The sequence below is a fragment of the Gasterosteus aculeatus genome, chromosome 20 (genome assembly GCF_964276395.1).
Source record: "Gasterosteus aculeatus chromosome 20, fGasAcu3.hap1.1, whole genome shotgun sequence".
Lineage (NCBI taxonomy): Eukaryota > Metazoa > Chordata > Actinopteri > Perciformes > Gasterosteidae > Gasterosteus > Gasterosteus aculeatus.
In genome coordinates, this window is record NC_135707.1 from 8,498,231 (window position 1) to 8,508,653 (window position 10,423).

Here is a 10,423-nt window from a genome sequence, read left to right on the forward strand (position 1 = left end):
ATGAAAAGAAAACCGGTTTCCTCCAGTTTATACATGCAAATAAATTGTTCAATTTTTCTGTGGAAATATGGTGTTGCATGCACCGCCTCTTGCACACATTAAAACACCAGTATCAAAGTAATTTTTGATAATTATAAGAAAAATAAGCATGTATTTTTATTTTTATTAAACTATATAGTAAAAGGCCAAGGCTATGACTATTCTATGAACACTCCAGCCTTCATAGTGATTACAGGACTACATTTCCGCAAATAATGTAGAAAAATCTAGGCATGATATATAATGCTTCTCCCTGAAGTCTTTACTTTAAATTTGATTCTTTACGTGGCAGTTTGATTATGGCCACATGTCTCAGCTGCAACGTAACTTTTCCATCGTCACGTGACAAAAACAAAGCATGCATTCATTTGAAATTTCAAATTCCGCTGCTAGATACCACGCCCACATATACAACAACCTACTCTAAGCCAATCAGCGTCGGGGAGGTGGAGAGAAGGCCGACGCCGATTGGTTTGTTCAAAAATAACAGCCACCATTTAAATCTTTTAAAATACTCATGCGTTTTCCCTGTTTACAGAGTACGTGAAAAGGTCCTGCGACACGCCTGATCCACTATCTTCGTCTCGTGTAAGGTAAGCCAGAGAATATTTTCCGAACTGTTCTGTAGTTTACACACTTACAAATGTGTGACTGTCAAAGACGCTAACCTACTAATACAGCTGCTTATGATCGTAATAAATTACTCTAAATAAATGAGAAAAGCTGACGGACTTTAGCTTAGCTAACGTTAGCTGCTGGTTAATGTGTTAGCAAATGTACTTTTTGTTTTAAAATTCTCCGAACTGTTGATCGGAAATTCATCAACTTCGCAGTGCAAGTAGACCAGCAATGTCAACTTATAAGTCATCTCATCTAATCATCATTTGTGTATCATTTAGAGGCACCACGAGCATAACGTTAGTTAACAGAAAGGAGGCCCGTTTTGCTTTGTGTAAGCCTTCATACAACAGCTATGTGCTTTTGGCCTTTTTTATTTAAAAAAATACATTACGTATAAAGTATATGCTCAGTATTCTAGGCTAGTGTACAGTGTTTTATACTGGTAGACTTTAACAGTTTATTTTATGTCCCAGTTTCCCGTGAACCAGATAAAACGATGGGTTCCAGTGAGAGTAAACTGGCGTCACCAACGAAACCAGAACCAGCAATCAAAAACCGACGGGTCACCGATCTGATCGATCCGCGCTCTCCTTCCACAGTAATTGACCGTACTCCCATTCAGGTGGGTTGTCTGGATAACTGGCTTTCAAACCTACTGTAATTTGTGTTTGAATGTATTGACAGGTCTAACAATATAAATATTCTCCCTAGATCGATGGGCGTGTTGCAAAAACCGAGTGTCCCCTGACATTCGCTGATCCGCGCTCACCTACCGTTGGCGTCAGCCGCACCCCTGTCAGGGAGGTCATGCGAGGTAACCAGCTGGTAACGGTTCAGCTTTACCTTTTGTCGCCTGCAATATGTCCTTTTAACTTGCTGTTCTTGCGTTTGGCCCCTTACAGCGACAGTTGGGTCATTTGCTCGCCGCCTGGGCATGTTCTTGCACAATGAGAGCGAAGGAAAACTCCCCAAAGCCCCCCAGAAAAGCTTCAGTGACGCCGTGGAGGAGGTGGTCCTGGAGGAGGACGAGGAGCTGGCTTCCGCCGAGCCCCTCCTCACCCTGCAGGCCTCCGCAACTGAGCATGCTAACCCCCCGGCCACCCCTGTCCAGCCCCCTGTCAAAAATGCGGGTGACTCGAGCCCCGTTGTGCTTTCCGAGAACCCCCAATTGGACGTGGAAGTAGAAACCGAGGTGGACGTCAGCCTGGAGGAGGCTGAGGAAGCGAGAGAGTCTCCTCTCCACAAGCGGCTGAGCATGAGTCTGATCACCTGCCGCGAGGGGGAAACCTCGTCGCAGACCTTGGCCGAGGTGCACCATGACGCCACCTCATCCCCCGTGCCTGGTGCGGAAGCGGAGCGAGTCGGGGATGGTGCGGATCACTCCCATGCCCTTACTTCGCTCGCCGTCGAGCCGGAGACCCCCGACGAGCCGTCCCTTCCTGCGGAGTCTGATGGTTCCCCGGCTCAGGAGTCCCCCGCACGGTCTGAGAAAGCGGAGCCGGAGGGCGAAGAATCCGAAGAGCTTCCCGAGGAATCCGCTTCACCTCCTGCACCAGAGCCGGCGAGTGTCCCCAGCCCCGAGAAGCCGAAGCCGCAGCCCAGCACCGGCATCCGCTGTCCCACCTTTGACCCCAAGAGCCCCAGTCAGGTGGTGTTCAAGCCGCAGTGGTTGGGGAAAGGTTTTGGCGCCAGCGGGCTAAGAGCTAGAGGAGTGCAGAGGGGAAAAGGCGGCTCCTCTCCTCTTGCTGTTCGCATGGCCGTGAAGAAAGTTGCCAACGAGAACAAGCGGCGGTCTGGAAAACTGAATCAGAAAGGTGTGTACAGTCTCTTTTTTTCTTTGGGGGAGGCGGGGGCACGCTTCTCCCTATCTATGTGTACACAATGACGTTGCTTGAAGTTTCCTTTTACCTCTCAGGTACGGAAGGTCGCTCCCCACTACAGATGCTTAAGGGAACCAACTCACCCCGGGAACAACGTCCTCAGGTATTGTTTTTTAGCTCACCGCTAATATCTACGCTCCCGATACACCGAAACCTGTAAATTCCAACCTGTATTTGCTTGTTACGGGGAAGTTTTGTAAATGCGTTTTTCCCTTAAGTGAATTCTAACAATGCCCGTTGCTGAGGTAACCTAACGTGTCCTCCCCACTTTCCAGACAAAGCTGAAGGTGTCCAACCCAGATAAGCAGAGACTGGGACAGATTGACCGCAGGGTGCTCGCAGTGTCTTTGGATAAGGAGAACCGATGATTCACTGCAACGTGAACTGAATCTTGCCTTGTTTTTATATCGTTTAAAACACTTTTATGTGTACAGCTTTCTTTGGTTTTTGTCCCGTGTATATATGTTTTTATTCTGCCTTTTTTTCTATCCTGTTTTTACCTTGTAAATATAAATAAAATTATTTGCATTGATACTACTACTTTAATTATTTATTTCTCTAATAAATTCTATTTATTTGGTTTCCAATTTTTAATAAGACATTTTTTTTATATCATTTCTAAAATTTTAAATCATTCTTTTTGCTCAAATGGAATAAAGGCTCAACACTAAATATTTAATTTGGCTAGAAATATATTTAAAATATTCTATGCAACATCCATTTGATTCACATTGACAATTTATTTAAATTGTAGATAGTAAAGTAACTTTAATTTTTAAGTTAAGCCTTCATGGACTTCAAGCACAAAAGATTCTTCTGACCAAGTGAACTGGTGTTTATGTGGTATTACACTACAAATGCAGCAGGATTTAAATATGGACATTTCATCAAAGCCAGTTCTGTAAGAAATCAACAGTTCGACATGTGTAATGCAGAATCCCATGTTTATTGGACACTCTTTGAGAAAGGTAGTATTGCTTTACTTTGCACAGCGTGTATCCAGTGCTGGAAAAGCGTCCGTTAGAACTCTGATCTCTATTTTCTGTACGTACACGAGTGTCCTTGAGGTTTATCTTGTACCACGCAGGGGAAAAGAGGCGATCACATACAGATTCAGATGTCTTGCTCGTATGCACAAAATATCTGTTCTCATCCATGTAACACTCATACAAATAGTGCTCTAGTCCAGAGACAAATGAACTTTTGAAAGTGTTTAGTGAACTACGAAAACTATTTTTATTACCCCGGCTCTCAGTGCAACAGTTTGCCCAAAGCACTGGCTACAAGGGAAGTCGGGGGAGACCCCAAATCCTGGTAAATATTGTCCGTCAATCACATACAAAACAACTCAACGCTATTTTAAACATCTGCAAACTAGCACTCTATTTTAATTAAAGTTAGAAAATAAAAAGATAAGTAAAAGTAAGCGTTTAGGGAATCTACCAAAACTAAGAACGAACAGTCTGAAACAAAAACAACGCAAATTCTTATGTTATTCATGTGACATAACTTGTGCTTTGATATTAAACACAGCTTATTAGTATAGCTAGTGTAACCCTTCACACGCTATAACTAGACACATTTAATTCTGTCTCATCCAGCGTGCATCATTTCCATTTGGCAATTGTCCTCAAAGGGGGATCTCTGAATTGCTGCGATGAATGTGCATATGTTATGTTTTATTTCAACCTCAATGTCATAAACTGTTAAGAGGAACAATCTTTTACTGAGGCCCCACCCCTTGTCTCCCCCACCCCTCCCCCTAGATTCCCACATAACGTGAGAAGAAAGGTGAGACCGTCATGTGAGATCACAACCCCCCCTCCAACATTAGATGGTCTAGGAGCTCTTGGCACAATTAAAATACCCTCTTCACCCCCTATGCCCCCCCCCTCCCCCAGGTCCCACCCAAACCCCCCACCCCCCAAACCCCTGTTTCTATCTTGTTCACTTTCTACCAGGTCGATAATTACTGCTCTCCTTCCGCTCGCTGGTGAGAAGCAGCCTCAGTTCCATATCTTGAGGAAGCTGTCCCAGGATCCCGTGCAACACGCCATCCCGTCTGAAGACACCCCGATACAGCTCACTCTGTTGTCATGACCAGCCAGCACCCCTTGACCACGGCACAGAAGAAAAGGGTCAACAAACCAGATGTCAGAAGTTTAACATTAGAGTCTTGAGATTCTGGTCTCCAAAACCCGCATAACATCGGCGTGTTCCACCTGCACTCACCCACTCTCTCCGATTTCAGCGTGTCCCAGATGTTGACATTGAAGTCGTCGTAGCCAGCCAGTATCAGGCGTCCGGACAGGGACGGGGCCAGGGAGGTGACCCCGCACATGATGCTGGAGTCCTGGTAGGTGAGCAGATCCTGGTCAGCTCGCAGGTCGTGCAGTTTACAGGTGGCGTCATCCGAGCCCGTTATCACCGCGTTACCGTTGGGGAAGAACTGGAAGAAAGAGAAGTGATGAGGAAAACAGGCCTGCATTGAACTCTGATGAAGAAGTGCGGGGGAAATCTTCCTCATCCTCACCCCAATTGCATTAATGTCACTCTCGTGGCCCCCAAAGGTCTGTCTGCATTGCTCCTCCCTGATGTCCCACAGCTTGGCTGTGAAATCACACGCCCCTGAGATGAAAAACTTAAAGTCTGGGGACACGGCCAGGGACATGCAGTCTCCCTGGTGTCCTGCAAAGACTGTCTTTTGGGTCCCCGTCTCAATGTCCCATAGTACGCTAGAAGGAGACGACATTCAGGTGTGTTTAAACGACAGAGATAAAAGTAGCATAATTTTTTGGTTCAGTCAACTATACTACATTCTCACCAGGTGCAGTCTCCAGAGCTGGTGATGATCTCAGTGTCACTGAGGAAACGACAGCAGGACAGGTAACCTGGGCAACCGACGAAATACTCGGTCAAGTTCAACCCCAAGAGCATCACTGACTTAAAGAGACTGAACTTTTGTACGGCATTACGCTACCTGTGTGTGCCGCCAGCTCCCGCATGACTTTGACGTTTCCGTCCTTGCCCTTGAGGTTGTAGATGGAGCACATGTTGTCCAGGCCGCCACAAGCCACCAGGTTCCCCGAAGGTGCGTATGCACAAGTCATCACCCACGAGGACTTGAGGGGAATGGCATTCACCTGCGGACAGAAGACGGGTAAACTCTCGTTTTCAACCGTTGATTTAGTGGATTCACTTGGTGTACATTTACCCTCATCTACCAGCGCAGTAGTTGTGATACACCATCTCTCTTACCTTGTTGGTTGAAATGCTGTCCCACACTATGAGTTTTCCATCTTGTGAGGCACTGACACACAACCTGTTGTGTAACAATGACAAAGAGAGAGAGAGAGTGAGACAGAGAAAGGCTTAACATGCATATTTAGTTTATGAACGTTGAAAAAACTACTGAAAAAAACTACTGAACAAATCCAATCAATCCAATTTATTGTCTCTCGTCCCTCCAAGTCCATGCAAATGATTTATTTACTATAATCACAGGTTGGCTGGCAAATGAACCAGCAGGTGCTGTACAACTTGCTGTGTATTTACGTTGAGTCAGCGCCCCAGTGCATAGCGTAGATCTTGGCGAGGTGACCCCTCAGTGTTTTCCTGGTCTTCAATTGGACGCGTCCCACAGCGGGGATCTCGGCTACCGCTTCTTGCAGGGTGGTGTCCTGCACCGCCTTGCGAGCCGCCTGATGAGCAGACACAAACGCGGGCATACAGGTTACTGCCGGTATTGATTTAAGATGTGGTTGTAAATATTTGGGGAAGAAATGTCTTCAGGCCAAAGTGCAAAGCGAAGCCACATAATGATAATGTTTAATACTGTACGCAGCCCAATTGTGCATTACGAATGATATGGATGGGCCTACTGACGGTGATCTGGTCCTTGAGGCTGTCCGCCTCCTTTCGCAACTGCTCCATTTCACCCATGGCGATGGTTGTTAGGCGCTGTCACCAATGGATATAGGAGAGATGGCAGGAGAGCTGATAATCCTGAAATGAAGAAGAGAGAAAAAAATGCATTTAGTTAACAAGATATTATTTAAGAAAACAGTTGCACATATCTTCATCTCCAGTATTTCTAGCATTTTCTGTATAAATACTTCTCGCTGGAAATCTACCTGCACCTGGCTGAACGATTTGAATCCTCTCTAGCTCCAGTCTCCAAGTAAGTGCTATTTTGCAAGTCAAAATGGCCTTCGTCTACTTTGCAAACGTTCATGTAGACGCAGGAGCACACACAGAAACCCACAGAACAATCCTACCTGTGCATTCAGGCACACACACACACTCACACACACACACACACACAGACTGCATGAATATTCAAGCCAAGACATTATTAACAGTGAGAGTATTTGCTCTTAACATGATGTGACACCGATTGAGAGCACACGTCCTCACCCTGAATGTACACACAAACCAGTTTGCCCTGTAACAATGTCATCCGTGTTTTACCCCTCACTTTTCAACAAGTTCACAGTGAGCCATGTGGTTTGAGCCATTCAACACAGTGAGCTCTCACCTAATGGTGATCGCTATTGAATTTGGTAATGTCCTGATTAAATGACCAATGTTTAGCAGGAAACCAATCACCTAATGGACAAACCCATTAAATGTGTCAAATTTAATCACGGCACAAGCGGAAAAAGGCAAAGTCACAAAGCAGATTTGACAGATTTAACAAAAGAGAAATGACACTCACTTGATAGTAAAGCAGCAAAATGCATCCACTCCTTCTATTGCAAATGACTTTTCTCTCTTGTGAAGAACTAATCGTTGCTATCTCCTTTTATCTTACCTCGAGAACTGATAGGAGGTAATACTTGTGTTGATCTTATCGCGTGCGTCCCTGCGGCAGTGCCTCTCTCTCTTTGACTATTTGAATGAGTGTCCCTGTCAAAACACATGACGCAGTGGATTTGCTTCTAATTTGTTTGAAGTGAAAAAGAGAGGAAGGGAGAGAGGGAGGGAGTGACTCTGTGAAAGAAAGAGATTTGCTTTAATTGTTTGCTTGCTCTATCCTTTATCGATCTGTAACGCGTAGAGTGAAAGGAAGATACGATTACAGTGGCGATTTAAGGCCCTCGTAGTTCGTGGTAGCGCGCGGTTCAGAACACCTCAGCAACTACCTGCGGGTGTCCAGCCTCGAGCTGCTGATGTCTACACGGTCCATGAAGTTGGTAACAGGGGATTTTAGGCCTTTGTTCCAGATGGTAAATTGCTGCGATAATGAGTGCTGTAATGAATGCTTGAGTGTTTTAGACATGCTATTACCCTTTCGCCTTTCTGTTCCTGGGTGCCTTTCATTGTTCCATGTGAATTAATGACTGCTGGAGCTTGCTCGACGGCAAAGTGCATTAACGCAGTCGGAGAGAGAAGAGAAGGTGGAGGGAGGGGGAGGGGGGGTCGGTGGGGGTGGAGGGTAAGAGGCGAGTCAGGAGAGTGAGTTTTAAATCCTACTGGCTGAGATTTTAAAGGGAATCAAATCTGCTCTCATCCGCTTACTGACTGCTCTTTGCATCTGGATAAGAGATGGAGAAAGGGATGTGGGGCCAGATAGCGGGATGAGAATGCAGGAGGGGGGCCAGATGGAGGATGCAGGGAGAGTTGTAACAACGGGAACCTCTTTTTGGGGGTATTGGCTGGACCTTTGAACTGGAGTCTGATCAGTGACAGTTTGCATCTTCACCTCAACTCAGAGCTGCTAGCCAGTTACTTATTGCACGTCTCCCAGTGCGTAAAACAACAACCTGGATTAAAAGGAACATAGAGTTTTGTCGTAACTCCTTTTATATACCTGTCTTCCTAAAACATTTGTCAGCCTAAACTAACAAAAGTGTCTCTGCAGAATTTCACAACATTGTTTATACTGCGACAGCTGTTGTGGGCAATATTGTAAATCCACACCCTGGATTGATTTATGGTAAAATGTAAAATGTGATTCACTTAATTAGCCAAACATACCATGTCACTTCATTATTAGTTTCTTGAAACTATACATCTGCAATATAAAATCAAACAACACCAACAATCCTTTTCCTCATGTTTTTATGTTCTCATTTGCATGTTACCACTTCCCAATGTTGTACCCCGTATGGGACAACCACACAAATGGCCTCACATAGTTGTATCATGCAGATTATATCTGAGTATTAAGAATTACACAACAAAAGATTGTTTTTTTTGTTGACAGATTATCAATGTACACGAGAAAAACATTATTATATTCTGATCCCAAATCAAATCCCTCTGCTGTGTGTGCACGATGAACACAGGACAGGCCACATGTAAGTGCATCAAATCTGTGTCGTTACATCATTTTAAACGGCATCTCCGCATTTGATATCGAGATAAAATATTTTACATGGGTAGTACTTGCTACGCTGTAACATCCCCTGCGTGAGATATTAACTCCGCACTTACATTGGTTGAGTCTAAGCGTATATCTTCATAAAAAAAAAACATTCAGGCTTCCTCATTTTTTTAAAGCGGTCGGTGATGAACGTTCTTTCAGTGCGACACGGCGTGACACAACTTCACAAATGGCCAAAAAAAAAAACAGAACACCAACATAAGACCATCCACTCACCAATTAGGAGACTCCACTCAAGGTAATGCGGCAGATATTCAATCACTCTTCCTCCAGCCGTCTCCCTCTGATGGTTGTCATAAGTTCAGCCTGCCTGTTGCTACACTTTGTCCCGCTCATTCACTTTTGGTATCACAGACAGTGAGATATTCCTCCGTCACTCCCTCTATCCAATGCCCCTATGAGGAACAGATGAGGATTGGAGGGATGAAGGGAGATCAGTGATGAGGGGATAAACCCTGGGATGGACAGAAAGAGAGAGAGAGGCAGAGGAGGGTAGGTGGGGGGTGGATTGGGGGTAAAAAGAGACAGAAAGGGAGAGGAGACAGTGGTGGAAACCAAACAAGGTGCAGAGCTTGGTTATGGGGTCATGAGACATAAGCTGGGGTGAATCCGAATCAAAAACTAAGAGATGGAAATCATGGAGGGGAGGGAGGAAACAAAATAAATAGAGGAGCTGGGAACATGGCTTTTTATGGTGCTGGGGTAGACTTTGAAATATCTATGACTGGCAGGAAGATTTGTGTTTTGTAAACCTGAGGTGAAGCTAAATTTAGAAGGTGCACATAGAGGGAGATTGTTGAGGCAGCGATCTTACAGGGCACAGAGGTCATACGGGGACCAACTGCATGGTCCAGGGGAGAGGTATTTCTGGCTCCATCTTGGCATGCAAACAGCCCCACCAGGCATGAACGCGGCTACTGAACTACAGTACCCCGTGGGCTCCCTGTCCGGGCCGAAAGGCCTCGTTACCTCGAGCTACGCGCCAGTGGGACGTGAGTCCAAAAGCAAACAGTAAAACTCGAAGGTTCCTCTTTTCATTATCACCCTTGCCCGTTAGTGTGTAATCCACAGCCGTCACACAATGTCCAACAGTAAATCACCGGTGTTGATTGTGAAACAGCACAGCGTGTGCTCACTATCGCGTGATAGCACAATTCAGGTAGTCGGCGCTCTGTTAGTACACGGTGACCACAGTCAGGAGAAGTTTGCGTGTTCACTTTACAAAGTAAACACGTGGTGTCTAGAACAAAGTAGTAGTTTGCTGTGAAACTATCCATGAATAATGTAGAAAATGCAGCATGCCGTTTCTTTAATTATCAGTAAGATGTTTTATTTTGCTTGTTGTTATTTATGCCGTCCTCTTCTCACTAGTAGATATAAAAAAAGGAAAACACATTGAAATTACATGAAACAGCGACTGAATTGTCGGCGGTACCCTGTTGCTGTAGTAGCTGATTGAGAACTTTGTCCGCCATGTAGGAAGGGAGCAAAAGTA

General features: G+C 45.2%; 2 protein-coding genes across 9 annotated transcripts; one reads left to right on the forward strand and one right to left on the reverse strand.

Annotated features, from left to right (window-relative positions):
• The first annotated feature begins 458 nt into the window (after nt 1–458).
• On the forward strand, nt 459–3,077 carry cdca3 (cell division cycle associated 3). 4 transcript variants are annotated; one of them, XM_078094988.1, is made up of 6 exons: nt 459–632; nt 1,134–1,282; nt 1,372–1,474; nt 1,563–2,474; nt 2,558–2,643; nt 2,816–3,077. In XM_078094988.1, the coding sequence occupies exons 2-6, from the start codon at nt 1,157–1,159 to the stop codon at nt 2,906–2,908; spliced, it is 1,320 nt and encodes a 439-aa protein (XP_077951114.1). In that variant the 5' UTR covers nt 459–632; nt 1,134–1,156; the 3' UTR covers nt 2,909–3,077. The 4 variants fall into 4 exon arrangements, with proteins under 4 accessions (XP_077951114.1, XP_040021735.2, XP_077951115.1 ...); XM_040165801.2 differs by having other exon boundaries at nt 2,576–2,643; XM_078094989.1 differs by having other exon boundaries at nt 532–627.
• Nucleotides 3,078–3,465: 388 nt separating this feature from the next.
• gnb3a (guanine nucleotide binding protein (G protein), beta polypeptide 3a) lies at nt 3,466–9,572 on the reverse strand. Of its 5 annotated transcripts, none has more exons than XM_040165822.2 (10): nt 9,145–9,572; nt 7,354–7,448; nt 6,426–6,545; nt 6,096–6,241; nt 5,799–5,862; nt 5,521–5,683; nt 5,365–5,431; nt 5,074–5,275; nt 4,773–4,989; nt 3,466–4,653 (listed from the first exon to the last, which is right to left on the reverse strand). In XM_040165822.2, the coding sequence occupies exons 3-10, from the start codon at nt 6,480–6,482 to the stop codon at nt 4,547–4,549; spliced, it is 1,023 nt and encodes a 340-aa protein (XP_040021756.1). In that variant the 5' UTR covers nt 6,483–6,545; nt 7,354–7,448; nt 9,145–9,572; the 3' UTR covers nt 3,466–4,546. The 5 variants fall into 5 exon arrangements, with proteins under 5 accessions (XP_040021756.1, XP_077951117.1, XP_040021753.1 ...); XM_078094991.1 differs by having other exon boundaries at nt 7,258–7,448; nt 9,145–9,398; XM_040165819.2 differs by lacking the exon at nt 7,354–7,448 and having other exon boundaries at nt 9,145–9,347.
• Between the last annotated feature and the right edge of the window lie 851 nt (nt 9,573–10,423).

What these genes read in the sequence shown, in the direction of transcription:
- cdca3 (XM_078094988.1), top strand. Translation starts at nt 1,157, where the DNA reads ATGGGTTCCAGTGAGAGTAAACTGGCGTCACCAACGAAACCAGAACCA. An exon ending in TGTCAGGGAGGTCATGCGAG is followed by an intron (nt 1,475 to 1,562) that starts GTAACCAGCTGG and finishes GGCCCCTTACAG; the next exon opens with CGACAGTTGGGTCATTTGCT. An exon ending in TGGAAAACTGAATCAGAAAG is followed by an intron (nt 2,475 to 2,557) that starts GTGTGTACAGTC and finishes CGTTGCTTGAAG; the next exon opens with TTTCCTTTTACCTCTCAGGT.
- gnb3a (XM_078094990.1), bottom strand. Translation starts at nt 6,482, where the DNA reads ATGGGTGAAATGGAGCAGTTGCGAAAGGAGGCGGACAGCCTCAAGGAC. An exon ending in GCCTCAAGGACCAGATCACC is followed by an intron (nt 6,242 to 6,425) that starts GTCAGTAGGCCC and finishes TCTGCTCATCAG; the next exon opens with GCGGCTCGCAAGGCGGTGCA. An exon ending in AGCTCTGGAGACTGCACCTG is followed by an intron (nt 5,276 to 5,364) that starts GTGAGAATGTAG and finishes GTCTCCTTCTAG; the next exon opens with CGTACTATGGGACATTGAGA.